Source organism: Lynx canadensis, chromosome C1 (assembly GCF_007474595.2).
Source record: "Lynx canadensis isolate LIC74 chromosome C1, mLynCan4.pri.v2, whole genome shotgun sequence".
In the NCBI taxonomy this organism is placed as follows: domain Eukaryota; kingdom Metazoa; phylum Chordata; class Mammalia; order Carnivora; family Felidae; genus Lynx; species Lynx canadensis.
Window position 1 is genome coordinate 131,096,419 of NC_044310.1, and position 18,194 is coordinate 131,114,612.

Consider the following 18,194-nt stretch of genomic DNA (forward strand, 5'->3'; position numbering starts at 1 on the left):
AATGGGATATTTGAGAAGACTTGAAGAAAGTAATAAATTAAAATCACTGTGTTCTCAGAAATAGAGAAAAAGATTACATACATTCTGCATTAAAGGAAAGTCAACATTTGTAAGTTAGTACTAACCAGCAAGCGTGCACTACCATATTCTTGATTTAAGAGGTGATAAAAAGGGTCCAAAAACTGAAAATATTTACCACTATGTGAAATTTATTTTTTAATTGTTAAAACTATTTTTTGAGATAGATTGCTTACTTCCAGTCTTAGATTCCAAACTAAAGTTACAAACACATGCGAGCGCGTGCATGCGCGTGCACACACACACACACACACACACACCCTTATCTGAGTGTAAAATAAATGCATCAAGGAATTCCAAAATAGTCCTAAGTTCTATCCATTTTATTTAATTAGATACCTTTTGTTGTACAATAGAAAATAATTTACAGATTGAATGAATAATTATAACTAGTTCAGGGCCAGTATGTAATTCTTTAATTTCTCAGAAACTGTCATGATTTGGGGGAAGCTAAAGGCAACATAAATAAGCTTCTAGGTATCAAATAATATGTATCTAAATAAAAAACATGTAATCTTACATGCCTTCTTACTGGAGGGAGAGCTGGAAAGTATCCTCCCTGACACATCATTCATTAACCCAATATATATTCATAAGACACCTCCCTTGTACTCTACACTGTCAGGTACTAGGTATGTAGCAAAGAACAAAACGGATCATGTTCCTACTCTCATGGAGTATGAAGTTCAACTACCACACAATTGACTGAATCAGAAGATAGATTATGTCCTTTGTTGTTAATATTGTGCCTAATAAAATAAGACAAGTGTGTCGTTTGTTAAAAGAGGCCATAAAACCATACCATGGGTTAGAATGTTAAAAATTGTAGGCATTCATCTCTTCATTCATTCAATACATAATTATTCTTAAGCACACACTAATTACGGACACTGTAATATTCTTCAATGTGCATAGGAATACCGGTAATAATTTTGATTTAGGTTGTTTATGGTCTGATTGGGTGGGTACACAGAATATACATTATAGAGTTCACGTTCTACTGTATCATTAAAGTAGTAGATGATGAAGTATCAACTATGGAGATAACGAGTGCTATGAAAGCCCCAATAATTGAAGTATTCCCATCATGATTTTGTAAAGTATGTAATGGTAGGGCTGGTAGTGAGCAAATATAGGTCTAGCTAAGTGGTGGGCTAACTGTTCAATTGGATTGTACAATTCTAACCCTGGAATACACAGGGGTTACCTAAAGGGATAGAGATAAGCTCACATCTATTCTATTGCTGTTCGATCCTGCAGATATCCTGTGTACCCTATTAAAGTACAGATAAGAACAAATGTACTACATCTCAGTGCATGCATTCATTCATAGATTCATAAAGGAAAGGTAGCATTTCCAATAAACCCAAAATGTAAAGAACAACATGTTGCACTTGGAGGGTAACGGAGGTATTATTATAGTTACTGATTTCAATATAATAACCTTGGAGTCAGGGAAAATATTTAGAAACATATGCCAAGAAAAAAAGAGAGAGAAAAAATAGGTACAAACAAGTCTTGAGATGTTTCTGGGAAGACATAAATAATGAACTTACTTCCACAGAGGAATATCTCATAGGGTACACATGCCTCTCTCCATATAATGTGTACATATACATATAGATGCAGAACAATGACTTACTGCCAACTTTTCATTATACCTTTCCAGTAATATGCTGTTTATGAAACCTAATTATCTATTATTTCCTAAAGATCTCATGAGATTTGTTCTTGATTCATTTTTATATCAATAACATTTAGCATGACAATACTCAAGAGTTATTAATCCCTGTAAAGATAACATTTGAGATGTTTCTGCCTGACGGAATAAAATCCTGCCTATGAATACAAAACCAGCATTTCCAATATTAAGAAAGCCACTTATGAAGCAGGTGGGCATGAAGTAAAGTAATAGGTTTTTATATGTGGCTTGTGGATTTTTAAAAATCTTACAGAATTCAAATTGATATGCCGTAAGAAAATGAATCAAATTAACAAAATATACTAAATGACATTTTTAAATGAATAAAAATAATTATCAGTGTTAGGAAGTTATGATGGATGTTACATAGAATACATATATAAGGTTTTAGCATATATTTGCTTTAAGTGTATTTATTTATTTTGAGAGAGAGGGAGACAGAGAGGGAGAAAGAGAATCCCAAGCAGGCTCTGTGCCATCAGCACAGAGCCCCACACAGGGCTCAATCTCATGAATCCTGAGATCATGACCTAAGATGAAATCAAGAGCTAGATGCTTAACCGACTGAGCCACCTAGCACCCCTAGCATATGATTGTTTTTATAATTATTCTTAGCCTCTTAGATATTCAGGGAATTATATTCATCAATTTACACTGATTTACATCTGATTTAAATTGTTATGAATTCTCTATAAGGTAGATATTATCATATAAATTTTACAAATGAGAAATTTGATGCTCAAAACTTTATGCAGGCTGCTCAGTTTTAACTCAAGCCTATATAAATGGTGGACTTAAGCTCTTTCTGCTGCTTTATATTTTCTTTGTGCAAGTCATTATAGTATGCCCAATAAGGTGTACCATATTTCTTTTGAGACTCTTCCTGCAGCTTTTGTGATTCTGAATCCCGTTGTTTTGCTCCAGTTGCGCAAACATCTTTGCAGTCTTCAGTTCTGACTGTGACTCTTCTAAATATAAGCATCTCACAAAATTCTACCCAGAGAAGACGCTTTGTTTGCCTCTCTTGTCCATCTGAACAACCCCAGCAACTTTAATTATCAGCTTTCTCTGCTAATTCCCCAAACTTTAAGTTTAAACTCCAAGCTTTAAGCTGTAGAACTAAAATTTTCAGTTATCTGTGAGATATCTCCATCTGACTGATTCACCTGGGGCCATAACCACACCTGCAACATTTGCCGGTGATTGACAGCAACACACAGTCTGTTCAAGTGCCACCTTCTCAAAGTTCTACTCTAAAGACCTACTAATGTCACACTGCAAACTTGCCTCCACCATTTCTGACCCTTCTTACTCTATTTTCACTCTTTTTTTCCATAGCACTAAACACCTCACAACTTTATAATTTACTTTTTAAAATATGGTTTTGCCTCATAACCACTAGAAGAATAGGGATCTGTACGTTCACTCCTGTTTTCCAAATGCCTAAAATTATCTCTGACACACAGTAGGCACACACAAAAAATTAGTTGAATGAGTGAGTAAACAGCTTTCAAGAGTCTACTCCTGTTAAGTGGGGCAGAAGTTTTCAAAGCAGACTTACTGAGAAGAAAACTCGCACATGCCCAAATCACATGGAGTCGAAAGCCTCACACCAACTTCTTTCTTGATATGTCTCTGATGTCTGATTAGAGCTGGTTATCTACTTAACATGAAGCAATGGTATTTGTCTTGGTCTCTGAGATCCTGCCTAGGCTGACCCCTACCCATCTCTCTAATCCTTGTCTCATGCTATTTTCCAATTTGTTTACTATGCTCTTTGGCTTTCCTACCTTCAGGTCTCTGTCCCATTCTTTGCTTCGTGTTGCAACATCATCCCATTTTTTTCTACCCCTTCACATAGTTTAGCAATTAATCTTAACAATCAGCACCTTGGAAAGCCTTTCTTCTCCACTATAATTAAAGTGACACCTGCTGCATGGTGCACCCCCTCCTATCAGATGTGCACACACACAGTTTGGTTTTTGTTTTTATGGTCCCCCATATTAGAATTTAAGCTCTGTGAGTGTAGGGATCCATATATCCCATATAATATATCTGATTACCTATAGTATCTGGCATATAGTGAGCATCCAATTTTTTTAATGTTTATTTATTTATTTTTGAGAGAGTGTGCATACACACACATACACACATACACTCACACACACACACACACACACAAGTTGGGGAAGGGCAGAGAGAAGGAAAGCAAGAATTTCAAGCAGGTTTCATGCTATCTACACAGAGCCTGATGGTGGGGCTCAATCCCATGAACCGTGAGATCATGACCTGGGACAAAATCAAAAGTTGGATGCTCAACCAACTGATAAACCCAGGCACCCCGAGCATCCAATATTTTTTAATTTAAGGAGGAATGGATGAAGAAAGGAAATAAGAAGATGTTTAATTTATTGAATTTTAACCTCTCTTTGAGATATTTCTTATCTCTACCTCTATTCTCATATGTATTTCATAAATTCTATGCTTACTCTGCTTTCCCTTCTGTATGCATTCTCCCCTTCTCACCTGTTACCATTCTAGTTGTGCTACTCTCTGCTCTCATTAGGACCATTCAATGGATTTTTAGCTGGTCTCTTAGCTCTCTATCTATTCACTCCATTGGCACAATGATACCAAAGCAAGAAGACCTACCTTATTCACATCACTACTTGAATCAAAATTGTACAGTGGTTTATTATTGACTAAAAAATCACATCAAAATACTTTGGTATTTAAAGCTCTCTATTCTCGGTTAATGTTACATTACCTATCCCATCCCCTTCTAGGTGATTCATGACTTCAAATATCATAGAACATACCATGTGCTTCACATTGCAGCCCCTGGCTCAGAGTGCTAAGTCATTTAATAAATACGACAATATCATAAGTTAGTCATAATCCCCCCTTGGTTTGTTAATGGTAAAAATCGAACTTTGAAGATAGTAAGTTCCTTTCTGAAATCTCACAGGTGGTACATAATCCCCTGGGATCAACACCGGTATATTTGACTTAAAAGAACACCTTTATAAAAACTATACCGTGGTGAGTTATCTGTCCACCTTTCAAACGTCTACCTATCCTTTAAGCACGTGTTTAAATGACACCTTTCACATAGTTTTCCAGTATTAGATATAATTTCTCTTGCCTTTGCACTCCCATGATATCATAAGGCATGTAACAATTCTCTCATTGTGCCAAAACTTCAAACTTTAAAACTTTAGTGCATGCCTCATTTTTTCCCCTTAAATATCAACTCCATGAGAAAAGGGAGTATGCCATGTTCATCACTAAACTACCCATAGTGCTGGGCAGAGTGGTCACCACATGAAAAATGTTCATTTGCACTTCACCCACTGTAGGGGATGCTGTGGTGGCCAGCTCAGATTTCCTTTAGTAGGTAGGGATACCTCTCCACTATCCACTGTTTGCAGCTAAGAAATCACACTTGCCCTCCTTCCCCAGAGATTTGTGCTCAACTGTCTGCAGCAGTCTGGATTGGGAAGTTTGAGTCCAAAGGCCAACCAAAGACTGATGGATCATATAAAAGCTGACTCCTTCCCTGTCATGGGATCTATGCTCCAAGGCACATCCCCGTGGCTGAAGCCAAAATTAGAGTTTACCTGAGACATAGTCTTTTTCTCTCTCCATATTTTACAGATATCTCCTGAATAGCACTCCCCTCATAAATAACCTTTAGAAGAATTCCTGTCTCAGGCTACTTCCTAAGAACCCTGTGACAGACAATTCTATAAACTGCTGCCAGAAACATTCCTTAATATGAAAATCATGTCTCACCTACTATGATTATGTAAGTTGTTAACATCACATAACTTTAAAAAAATAATTTTGGAACTTTTCTATATGTCCAAAATTAGTTAGAAATAAAAAGTTAAGACAATTAAGGTTCTTTTAAAAATGAAAACAGCGTACGAGAATATTATGCCATTTGCCTCTCCAGTAGCCTTCCATGCCTCCCCTTAAAACTGGAATAAAATCCAGTCCTTAACAGTGTGTTCTAGGTCCTACATGACCTTCACCTGGCCACCTGGGCACCCACACTTCTACCACTTTCCTGAGCTGCTCAAATGTTTCTAAGCATACTAACATTCTTGCTGTTTTTAACAAATGTTAAGCTCATCCTTAACTCTTAACTTGATTTTCACTCTGTTTGGAAAGCTCTTTGCTTACATATTCACATTAGCCTGCTACTTCTATGAAGTTCCCTTCTCAAATATCACCTTTCTAAGATGGCTTCTCTAATAATCCTGATCAAAATAGTGTTCCCCCATAAGTGCCCACTCTTTTCTATACGGCACTTATTAGTATCTGACATGACTTATGTTGTATATTCTATCCTCTGGAGGAAGGTAAGTTCATGAGAGTTGGTATTTTCAACTTCACAAGAGTAAGGACTTGTCTTCAGCATCTGGAAAAATTTCTCCCGCCAGATGGGTGTTCAATTAGTACTTGTTAAACCAGTGAGTGGAGACACAGTTATGTAAATGAACTAAATCCCAAAGATTGCTCCTTCCCATAAAGAGTAAAAACAATCTAGTTGAAGGAAAAATCACACAGCACATTAAAAGTTAATAAGAATATAAGTGCCGGGCCACCTCAGTGGCTCAGCCGGTTAATCATCCCGCTTCAGCTCAGGTCATGATCTCACAGTCTGTGAGTTCGAGCTTCATGTCGGGCTCTGTGCTGACAACTCAGACCCTGGAGCCTACTCCAGATTCCATGTCTCCCTCTCTCTTTCTGCCCTACCCCCATAACACACTCTCTCTTTCTCAAAGTAAACATTAAAAAAATGAATATAAGTGCCAAATATAAATAAAATTTCAATTATATAAGATACTACAAAGCATAATGATTAAATAATATGTGATAGAGAAAATGTGTTCTCTCCTTTGGGATATAGTAGGCAGGAAGCATTGCTTGTGGCATGAAATCCTTGAGGTTCCTTGCAGTTCTGAAAGTGTTTTATTGAGGAAGTGTTAAAATTAGATATTATAAGGTGGGTAAGATTCAGCTGGATGCACAAAAGTCAGAAGGGCAGGTGGGGAGGCAAATGGAATGGGAGAAAAACAGGGAGGCAGAAAAAACACCTGAGTTCTTGAGCAGTCCTGAGAGTACAGAGAGTCTGGAGCATACCTTAGATGACACAACTGGGAAAGCTATTGAAGCCTGATTAAAAAGGGCTGTGAATGAAAGGGCTGTGAATGAAATCTTCCTCTTAAAAATTATTTATGTTTTCCCACCTCTTTGTCCATTTAGCTTCTGATCCTCTAGAAATAGTACCATCTACCCCAACATCATTAACTTATATCGGTAAAAACACCCTATTACACTGTAAACTGTTGAAATTCTATGCGTGTGAAATCCTACAAATGGCCTTACAACTTAGGCAATTTTCAAATAACATCCCTGTAATATCACTGGCAGTATGATAAGGCCTTGACTTTCAAGTTGGCAAAATACAACACGAAATGTTAATGACTTTCATAAAGCCATACTATAAATTATTTTATGTGCTTGTAAAAATGATTATATTGCCAACAAAAGTGGAAAGTCTTGTTACACTAATATGCCGAGCATATTGCTCCGCATTCTAGACCGTGTCAGTAACACATCATACCTGTGGGTCTTTGCAAATTCTTTTGTACTAAAATCCTTCTCAGAGTGCCATCCATGGCTGCTTCTTCTATGTGGGAGTGGTCCCCAACGACAGTCCAGTACATCATCCTGAAGAGATAGGTCAAGTTGGTTAGGTTGGAGTGCCGTTACAACCCAACTCTGCTCCCAAACACAACATCTCTTCAGACTGTGTGCACCAGAATCACCCCAGAGTCCCTGAAAAAGCAGATTTTGGGGCCCAATTCTAAATCTATGGACTCGCAAACTCCAACAGAGAGTGGGTAGTAATTAGGAGTTTTATTTAACATTTCTCTATTTTCTTTTTGGTCATTGGCTATAAATGAAAAAGTAAAAGAGTAAGAAAGGGACAATTCAAGAAAAGGAAAGGAAATATTTGTGTTAAAATTATTTAGATTTGTTTGCACATACACCTTCATTTTTTATTGTCACAAATAGCCAAAATACTAATACTCTTACACTTAATATGTTCAATATTATGTTTAATATCTTCAAAATTTAATTTTAGGTTAACAATATTGGTTATGTGCGTATTGCAACAATGCACCTGCAACATACACAGAAGACACATACACATACACACATAGAATGTATAATGGAGAAACCTCTCAGGAAAACATATATTTTGTGCCACCATTTGGTATGAAAAGCACATGCTTTTGTACGTAAATAGAGGGATTTTTAGAAGTCTTGTAAATCTATTATTTGTTGAACACTTATTACCGAAAGAAAACTACAGTACACAGGTGGGAAAATCTCTATAAATGGATACACATATCAAGAAGTATAAATAACCAACTCATTAACCTACCCTCTTTTAGGATTTACAGCAATAGCATAGGGTTCTCCAGCCATGTTTGTTAAGAGTCTGGTGCAGTTGGGGCCATTGAGCTGCCCTACGTTGATAGAGTACCTCAGACTAGTCCAGTGAGTTGTATAGTAACTGAACCAGTGCATTCTAGAATGATCAGTCCAATAAATATTTCCAGCAACCCAGTCAACTGCTATGTCCCTGGGCCTTTTAAATTCAGGACACTAAAAGAAAACAAAGCAAAAACAGTGTTTTCAAAAGCAAAGCAGGGGTGGGGTGTTCTGTATTTATACATTGATATTGTATAGGAATAATATTTAACATGGTCAGGTGTTAATTATTACACAGGGTTTTTAAATAACTAAATACTTCATTTTTTTCTTAATTTTTATAGATATCATAATTTCACAAATCTTAAGTGCACAATTCACTGAAGTTCAACCCATGACTGCCCTTGTATAACCACAATCTAGAATATTTCTACAATTGTAGAAGGTTCACCTGTGACTTCTTCTGGTCAGTATTCCTCTGTGACTAACAATAATTCTGATATGTAACAAAATAAAATACCTTAAACAAATCTATATAAATAGCATCATACTGTTCTATTCCTGGCTTATTTTACTCAACAGTGTATCTATGAAATTCATCCAAATTGTTGTGCATGTGAATTATTAATACATTTTTATTGATGCGTAATATTTTACTTTGTGAATATACCATAAATTGTTCACCATTTTACTGATGATGTCCATTTGGATTATTTGCAGTTTTAGGCCATTACAACCAAAGTCATGAATATTCTTTTACATGTCTTTTGGTGGACACAAAGCATCCATTTATGTTGAGTTTTTAATAAGGAATAGAACTGCTGAGTCTTATAGTATACATATGCTTAGCTTGGATAGATCTGCTAGCTTTTTTTTCAAAGAGTTTGTACCAATATACACTCTTTTCAACAATTTAAGGAAGGCCCAGTTGTTCTGTATGCTCCCCCATACAATTTGATATAAAAATTGAAAAAGAATATTAGTACAGATACACATGTAGAAAGATACTATATTTGAACATATTTTAAGAAAAGTTCCAATCTCTGTCATTTATATTAAATTTACTAGCTTGGATTTTCTGCTTAATATTGTATTATTGAATTATTGTGAGACAAAAAGTAAGGGAGTTCATTGCGAATAGACGGCAAGAAAAATAACATATGCTCTGTGCCCTTCAATTAACTTGATCACTTTGAGTAGGAACTAGTGTCATAATTAATTTTACATGGCCAGGTTTATTGTGCATAACCAAAAATGAGAAAGGATTCCCAGGGGTATTATATCAAGAATAGAAACAATTATTTGAAGGTGATTATAACTACACATGTATTCAATGTGTAAAAGCTTAATTAGGACCTGCAACCAGTGGAAATATGTGTTTTTAACACATAATAGTTTCTTGTGTGAATTACTAGTGAACAGATTTTACTGAAGGAGGAAGTGGACTTGGATTAAAAGAAGAGAAACTAAACTTCTCAAAAAGAACATGAGATGCCAAGAAACAGGAATTGCAAGCCAATGTCTGCTGTATGATTACTGGCATCTCAAGGAAGGAAATACGGACTGAACTAAACACAGAACCCATACAGATTTCTAATGACCTTTATTATCAGACTTTCCACCTTTTGATTTAAAAGCTGAAATCATGAAATTTATAGTAACCTATTTCTCAACTCTAACAATAAATACTATCCTTCTACCCAGTGATAGCCCAGTGCTGTTAACTGAAAAGCACTCTGCGATACCATACGCTTTAGAAACACTGTATACATAATACTCATAGGTGGGTAGAATATAAATATTTGTCCTAGCCAAACCACAAGATTATTTTCAAATGTTCCAGTATCATTTAAATTAACTGTAATGCTTTTTTCTTTTCTGGCTTGGCAGCATTTAAGAGTAAACACATCAACAAATGGCATGGGCATGTCAGTGTAAGTCATAAATTTACAAATATGAGAGACAGTGGAAAAATAACCATTATAAGCTGTTTAGAATCTGCTGGAGTATATTTGCCATTTTCTAGCACTAGTAAAGCAAAACTTCAGCATGAAAAACATATGATATTGGTTGTCTAGCACGAGCATAGAAAAATACTTAGTTTCCTCTTATCAGATGTAAATATATACACACGATTTTCTGTCCTTACAGTATCCTTGCTAAAATAGGACATATTTCATGCAAAGTTACACCTTTTGAATTCAGGATTTTCATTTTTTTTTAACTCATTCTCAAAAAAGTCTGATTATCTTTCCATTCTATACTTCTAAATCTGGACTGCAGGCAATTAAAAATCCAAAGTCTTAATTTTCATAGAACATCCATAAGTTTGATTAAGTGATACTTTGTCAGGTAAGCAGGCTCGTGAAGAATCTACTAATGGCAAATTGTAGAAGGATAAATAAAATTTATGTCACATTACCAGGGTAAGGAATATGGCTCAGGGAATGGGAAAAATGTTACTTTTCAATGCTAAGCACAAGAGATACTGCTGGAGATATTTAAATGTATACATTTATTCTCTGGTTCCCTGATCAAAGAATCCTTAATTTCATTCCAGTATCAACTAAAGTAATTAGAATATGGGGTAAAGGATGTCACACCCAGTAAATTCAACATATGGTCATAAATTATCAGTACAATATGATTCTCAGAGAATAATGGCATCAAGGTGAAGATGCTACCAGATGTTCATCTTCATTGACTCCTAACATACTGAACGCTCAATGATTCTCAGCATTGAAGAGAGCAGAACTGAATAGAAAAAGAACAATAACAAAAAGAAAGCAATAGGATGGTCCTATTGTCAAGGAAACTTAAGCCCAAATGAGGGAATCACCCTTTATAATGAGTTCCATAGGAATGAAGTAATCCCTCTTTATTGCTCAGTTTGACCAGGATTGTGAATGGTATTAGCCATATAAAAAGGATTCTGATACTAAATGGATATTGGCTGTGAAGTGGGAGTAGAAATTCCTGTTGGATCTTGATATAATAAACAGACAATTTGTGGAGAGGTTCAAAACCAAACAGGTGAATACAAAAAGTGGCCAAACACAGTAAAAGTAAACTTAGGTTCTGGGAGTGGAATGGAGTCTGACATGGGAAAACAGAATGGGAAAGCTAAGCCATTTGCTTCCAAAGAGGCTCAAAACAAAACAAACCAAACAAACAAACATCAGATTCAAAAGAAGAAAAAAATATAAAACTTTCATAGCCCCTTTGGCTGGCTCACTAGATACATAGGCCTGTGAGTTAGAGGCACTCAAGAAATATGTCCTATTTAAGAGACTGCAGAGACATGTGGTTACCCTGACAACAAAAGGCGTTGCTCATATTGTTGCACAAAGTGGAAGACACATTTTGACTGCTTTCTCCAGACAGACGATTTCATTCCTAATAAGCTCTCTAAATACAGAGCCAAAGTTTTGAGGCCTAAGGCATTCTTCCGTGTAGAGATATATTAGTCCAATGAATGAAACACTTAAATCTTACAGAAAAATTGGCAGCTTGATTGTAACAAAATTAGAGGTTACTACTTTAAACTACTAATCCTTTACAGCTGTGGATGGTAAGGTACTGTCACGATTCCAGCTTCAGTAAACTAAAGATTAGAAACCACAGTGGGCGCGGGGGGTGGGGGGGGCGCCTGGGTAGCTCACTCTGTTGAGCCTCTGACTCGATTTGGGCTCAGGCCATGATCTCATGGTTTGTAAGATCAAGCCCCGCATCTGGCTCTGTACTGACAGCATGGAGTCTGCTCTCTCCCTCTCTCTCTGCCCCTCCCCCAGCACTTGCACACACAGTCTTTCTGTCTCAAAATAAATAAATAAACATTAAAAAAAAGAAGTCACTGGAGACATCTGATTTAAATCAAGGAAAGAGGAAAACTTATGAAATGGGACTTCAAGCATTTGAACCACGGAAATACTGTCCTCTTCTTAAAAAATTCCTATAGTTAGCAATACTTTAAGAAAATACAGTTAACACAAGGATAGATCACAGTAGTCACATATTTTATCTGTCTGTGATGTTTTCTTCTGAGAAAAGAAAATCGGGTTCATTTTACTAAAGTTAATTATCCTGTAATATAACGCTATTAAAACAAAGATGTAAAGCTGCTCTAGGTGTGTGTGTGTGTGTGTGGTGTTTAACATACTAAGTGAAAAGTGCCTTTACATTTTTGGTCCACAATATACAAATCAGATTAAATTCTCATAAACCAGGATATAGCAGTAAAATAATGACCATGAAAATTCTAAACATTATTAAATTACATGGCTTAATACTATTATAAAATATGTGGATATATATTATTTCTATCTAGAAGCTCATAGCAATGGGGAAATCTAAAAGAACCAAAAAAAAATTATATTTGTAGCTAGAATGTCTAAGAGTTCCAAAAACACGTCAGGAAGGAAATTCCTGGCTTCTATCTAAAATTTATTCTGAACAATAGATTTTTTCAATCTGAATAATTTTAAAGCTATATTATCTGTATTAAGACTGTATCACCTTAAAAGGCACACTATAGGCACAAACTCCTACTGGGGGAAAAGGAACTAAATAAAAGTATGTAATTCTCAGACAATTTCCCAAAACGACATATGTCTTTGGATTATAGACTCAATATTGTATGTGACTTTATCTTTTTTTCTCTTTTTTTAGCATACTCAGTTTTCTTTAAATTTATTCATCATTTACCACCCTCCTTCCAAAAAAAAAAAAAAAGTACAAAACTTGCTCTCAAAACCTTCTACACACTATCAGGTAAACAAAAGATATGGAAGGCTAAAAAGCACATTAAATTTGGAATCAGAAACTTGGTGTAAAACCTAATCCTAGTTTCTCTCCAAATTCTGTGATATATAAAATAAAGGCTTCAGATTAGATGATCTGTAAAATTCTTCTGATTCTAAACATTGAATTATATAACAATCTAAAATATTTTTCATTCTAAGGACACCTGGGTGGCTCAGTCGGTTAAGCATCCAATTTCAGCTCAGGTCATGATATCACAGTTCATGAGTTTGACCCCCATGTCGGACTCTGTGCTGACAGCTCAGAGCCGGGAGCCTGCTTGGATTCTGTGTCTCCCTCTCTCTTTTCCCCTCCCCTGCTTGTACTCTGGCTCTCTCTCTCAAAAATAAATAAACATTAAAAAAAATTTTAAAGAAATGAAATATTATTCATTCTATATAAGCCTGCATTTTATATAGCTTTAAGGATGTATCTAATGCTAATTATGAATTTTCATGAATAGTATGTGAAAAATTTGTTAGTACTTATGGCACAATTTTGATATCATCCCCCTATGTGAATGACCTAGAATTAAGGAAGGAAGGTTTCTTCTGACGTTTACAATTTAAACAAGCATAACACTTGAGATAGAAAGCAGAGCTATCTGAAAGCAGAGATTGCAAAATTATAGATTGAGAACTAATTTTAAGTTCAGGTAAAAAAAAACACCTTTTAAGTAAATTTTAACTTTAAAATTAAGATACCACTTTAAAAATTCGAATTTGTTTTTCTTAAAAATTAAGTATATGTAAGATAGTCTATCAAAAGCAGGGCAATATTCCAGAATAGCAGTCAGTCAGCTGCTGACCCTTGATTTAATGGAATGTGGGACTCACCCAGGTCCCTAATGTTATGTAAAATCTGTTTCATTCATTTACCTTAGCCCTATAGCTGGTTTGCAACCCACCTGTACCTTAAAGAGACACAAGAAATTGATGTTATTGGATAAATCATGTATCAATAAGAAAGGAGTTAAGACAGCAATAAACTCATAGAAAAAGAGTCACAGAAGCAAATGTTGATATGGTCTCCAGAATCATTAAGTAAACATCTTATGGATGAACAGTAATATTCAGTATATGTAGCATATATATATATATGTGTGTGTGTGTGTGTGTATGCATATGTATACAATTATGTACAAACTGGGATCTTATAAAGACCTCTGGTATATATAATTTTTATAGCTCAACACCAAAAATCCAAATAATCCATTTAAAAAATGGGCAGAGGACATGGAATAGACAATTTTCCAAAGAAGATATACAGATGGCCAACAGACATATGAAAAGATGCTCAACATCACTAATCAACAGGAAAATGCAAAAATCACAATGAGTTGTCACTTCACATCTGTCAGGATGGCTAAAATAAAACACACACACACACACACACACACACAACAACAACAACAAGTGTTGGAGAGGACGTGAAGAAGAAGGAACCCTATTGTACTGTTGGTGGAAATGCAAACTGGTGCAGCCACTGTGGAAACAGTATGGAGTTTCCTCAAAAAATTAAAAATAGAACGACCATATGATCCAGTAATTCCACTAGTGGGTATTTACCCAAAGAAAACTAAAACACTAATTTTAAAAGATATATGTACCCCTATGTTTACAGCAGCATTATTATTTACAAAAGTCAAGATATGGAAGCAACTTAAATGTCCATCCATGGATGAATGGATACAGAAGATGTGGTATGTATGTATGTGTGTATATATATATGTATATATATGTGTGTGTATATATGTGTGTGTATATATGTGTGTGTATATGTGTGTGTGTGTGTGTGTGTGTATATATATATATATATATATATATATATATATATCATGGAATATTACTCAGCCATGAAAAGAATGAAATCTTGCCATTTGTGACAACATGAATGGATATAGAGGATATAATCCTAAGTGAAATAAGTCAGAGAAAAAATACCATATGATTTCCATTCATATGTAAAATTCAAGAAAAAAAAAACAAATGAACAACAACAAGAGACAAAAGAAAAACTAGATTCTTAAATATAGACAACAAACTGGTGGATGCTAGAAGGGAAGTGGGCGGGAAGAAGTGATATAGACTAATCATATGATAAACACTGAGTAATGTATGAATTGTTGAATCATTATACTGTACACCTGAAACTAATATAACACTGCATGTTAACTATACTTGAATAAAAATACTGGGCTCTTATACTTCAATGTATCTCATACATCCGATAGATTCAGATTGCAAATATATATATGTGTGTGTGTGTGTGTGTGTAAATATACATGATACTAAGTTTTATATATCATTTTCCAGTCAGATTCATGAAAATTTCCTACTGTCTTATTACTCCCTAGAAAAACTAACAATTTGATTTCCAAGTCTAAATGGAACCTGGAATAAATAAATGAGGTCACCTTGTAGGATACTTCCTGGGCATTCAACTGACATTCTTTAGATTATAATCAATCTTCCTGTGAGCCTGTCCTTTCAAACAGTACAAGTTGGTTCAATTTTGGAAGACCTGAAAATACATTATGTATGCTAAGATCTTGCCTAAGCAAGACCAATGTTAATATAGTGAAAGTGATGTCTTCTTAATAAAGGAGCTTTCGTTCACCAGGATAATTAAGGAAGGCAGAAGAAAGAGCATGCTTCAAGATTCTGAAATGAAGTTGCAATCCTGGAAATTAAGTATGGTATATTTATAGCCAGAAAAAATGTGTGTTTGAGGATGTATGTTCGTAGGTGTGTAAGGAAATGGAAAGGGTGTGGTGTAAGATGAGAATGGATACCGTGCAGAGGCTAATAAACCAATGATTTTTATTTATTTTTTTTAAGTTTATTTATTTTTGAGAGAGAAAGAGAGAGAGGGAGGGAGTGAGCAAGCGAGCATGAGTGGGGGAGGGGCAGGGGGTGCAGAGCATTTGAAGCAGGCTCTTCGCTGACTGCAGAGAACTCAAAGTGGGACTCAAACTCATGAACCGTGAGATCATGACCTGAGGTGAAGTTGGGTGCTTAACAACTGAGCCACCCAGGGCCCCTAAACCAATGATTTTTCAATGGAAATCCACTGGAAGGATTGAAGTGGGGAGATATGATTATATTAATGTTTTAAGATTATTTTGGCTATGGTGTGGAGAATCGCTTAGGACTGGGGACCAGAAATGGATATAGGATAATTAGAGGAGGTTTACTCAATGGGCCTCAGAAAGGAGAATGTGGAATCATAATCTAAATTTTTGTGAGACAAAAGTAGATAAAAATGGGATATATCTAGGGATAAAAATATTTGATCTTGGGATGAATACTGAGGATGAGAAGAAAAACTTGTAAAGTATAACTTTCAAGATCAATATACTATTCCAATGTATACCAAAGATTTTCAAGTAATTTATTGCTTGTAACCTCTTAAAAAATTATGTAACTGCTTTAGGACAGGCTCTGTTCTAGATGGTAGAATTACATATAGTAGTGGCCAAAACAGCAAAAATATCTGCCATGGGAATTTACTTCTAGCAAGGTAAGGCACAGAGTAGATAATAAACATAATAGATAAGTAAATAATACAGCAGTTTATCAAAGATATGCACTATGAGAATGGAAAAACAAAAAAAGAGTACGGTGTTGAGGATCCAGAATGGGAGGACAATAGATTGCAACTATCAGTATATCATGTATTCAGAAGATGATATTTGAGCAAATTCATGAAGGAATTCAGGAATTGAGCCATGTAGGATATCTGGCTGAAGAACATTTAGACCAAGAGAACATTCCAGAAATGGCCTTACATTAGTAGGTACTGATGGATTTTATAAATACCAAATACCAAAGCATCCCTGGAGAAGAGTGAGTAAGGGAAAAGTTAATAGGAAATGAAGTCAGAGAAGTAACAGGAGACTAGATCTCTTAAACCCTTGTAAGATATTGTGAGCAATTTATCTTTTGCAATGGGGGGCCACTAGGTATCTTTGATTAGAGATGTCATGTGATCTAATTTGTGTCTTAGAAGGAGAATTCTGGCGACTGTGTGGTGAGTAAGAAGAAAAGCAAGACCAGTTAAGAGTCTATTGCACTAAATCAGAAGAAAGATGATAGTGGTTCAAAAGTAGGTACTTGCAGTCAAGCTGACATAAGGTAGTTAGCTCCTAGACAGAAGTTACATATGATTGCCTGATTTTGGAATTATAAGAGAAGAAGGATCAATATTGACTCCAAAATTTTTACTCTGAGAATCTGCAAAATGGATGTGCCATTAAGTGAGATTGGGGAAGCAGTTTTTGTGAATTATGAGAGATTTATTTTTAGGCATGCTACTTTGGGAACATTTTTTAAAATCCAAAAGAAAAAGCAAAGTAAGTAGTTGAACAAAACCTGATATCAATTTGGTAATTGTTAGCATGTGGATATGTGTTAAACCATGACACTATATAAAATCTGTAAGGAAGTGCAGAAAGGTAGCAAGAAGAGATCAAGGTTGGGGCCTATAGGTATTCTAATATTAAGAGAGAAGGGAAAATAAGATAAAATAATAAAAGAATAACTATGTTGATGATTCATCTTACAATCATTTTGTATTTCAGCATTATTATTACATAAAATGAGGTAACAAACAAAAAATCTACCTAAAGTTTAATTGGAGACACTGATATTATTAAGATGTAGAAAAAGGTTTCTCAACTACTGATATTTTAGTCAGAATAATTCCATGTTGTGAGAGACTAGCCTATGTAGAGTGTTAAGCAGCCTCCCTGACCTCTACCATATTCACATGATGCCAGCAGTACTCCTCAGTTGGGACAATAAAAAATATCTCCAGACATTGCCAAATGTCCCCCGGGGTGGGAGATCATCCCCATTTGAGGACCACTGATGCAGAACCACGGACTGTTCTCTGATGTCTGCTTCCTCTATGACTTTCAGCATTTGTCAATGTCTTTAATTAATATGTGTCACAAAACTTACTGAATACTTCTTTGTCCTCATTTACTTGATCTTTGGCAGTGCTAGAAATATAATTGCAATCTCCTTCTCAAAATACTCTCTTCTCTTAGTTTCTGTGTCTCTACATTCTCTTGTATTCTCCTAATACACTTCAAACT

General features: G+C 35.4%; 1 protein-coding gene across 1 annotated transcript in view; it reads right to left on the reverse strand.

Moving 5' to 3' along the window:
• Nucleotides 1–18,194, reverse strand: part of LRP1B (LDL receptor related protein 1B) — a 282,197-nt gene that overhangs the window by 97,729 nt on the left and 166,274 nt on the right. The window contains 2 exon segments of the mRNA XM_032594106.1: nucleotides 7,416–7,522; nucleotides 8,244–8,467. Coding sequence (XP_032449997.1) covers nucleotides 7,416–7,522; nucleotides 8,244–8,467 — 331 coding nt within the window.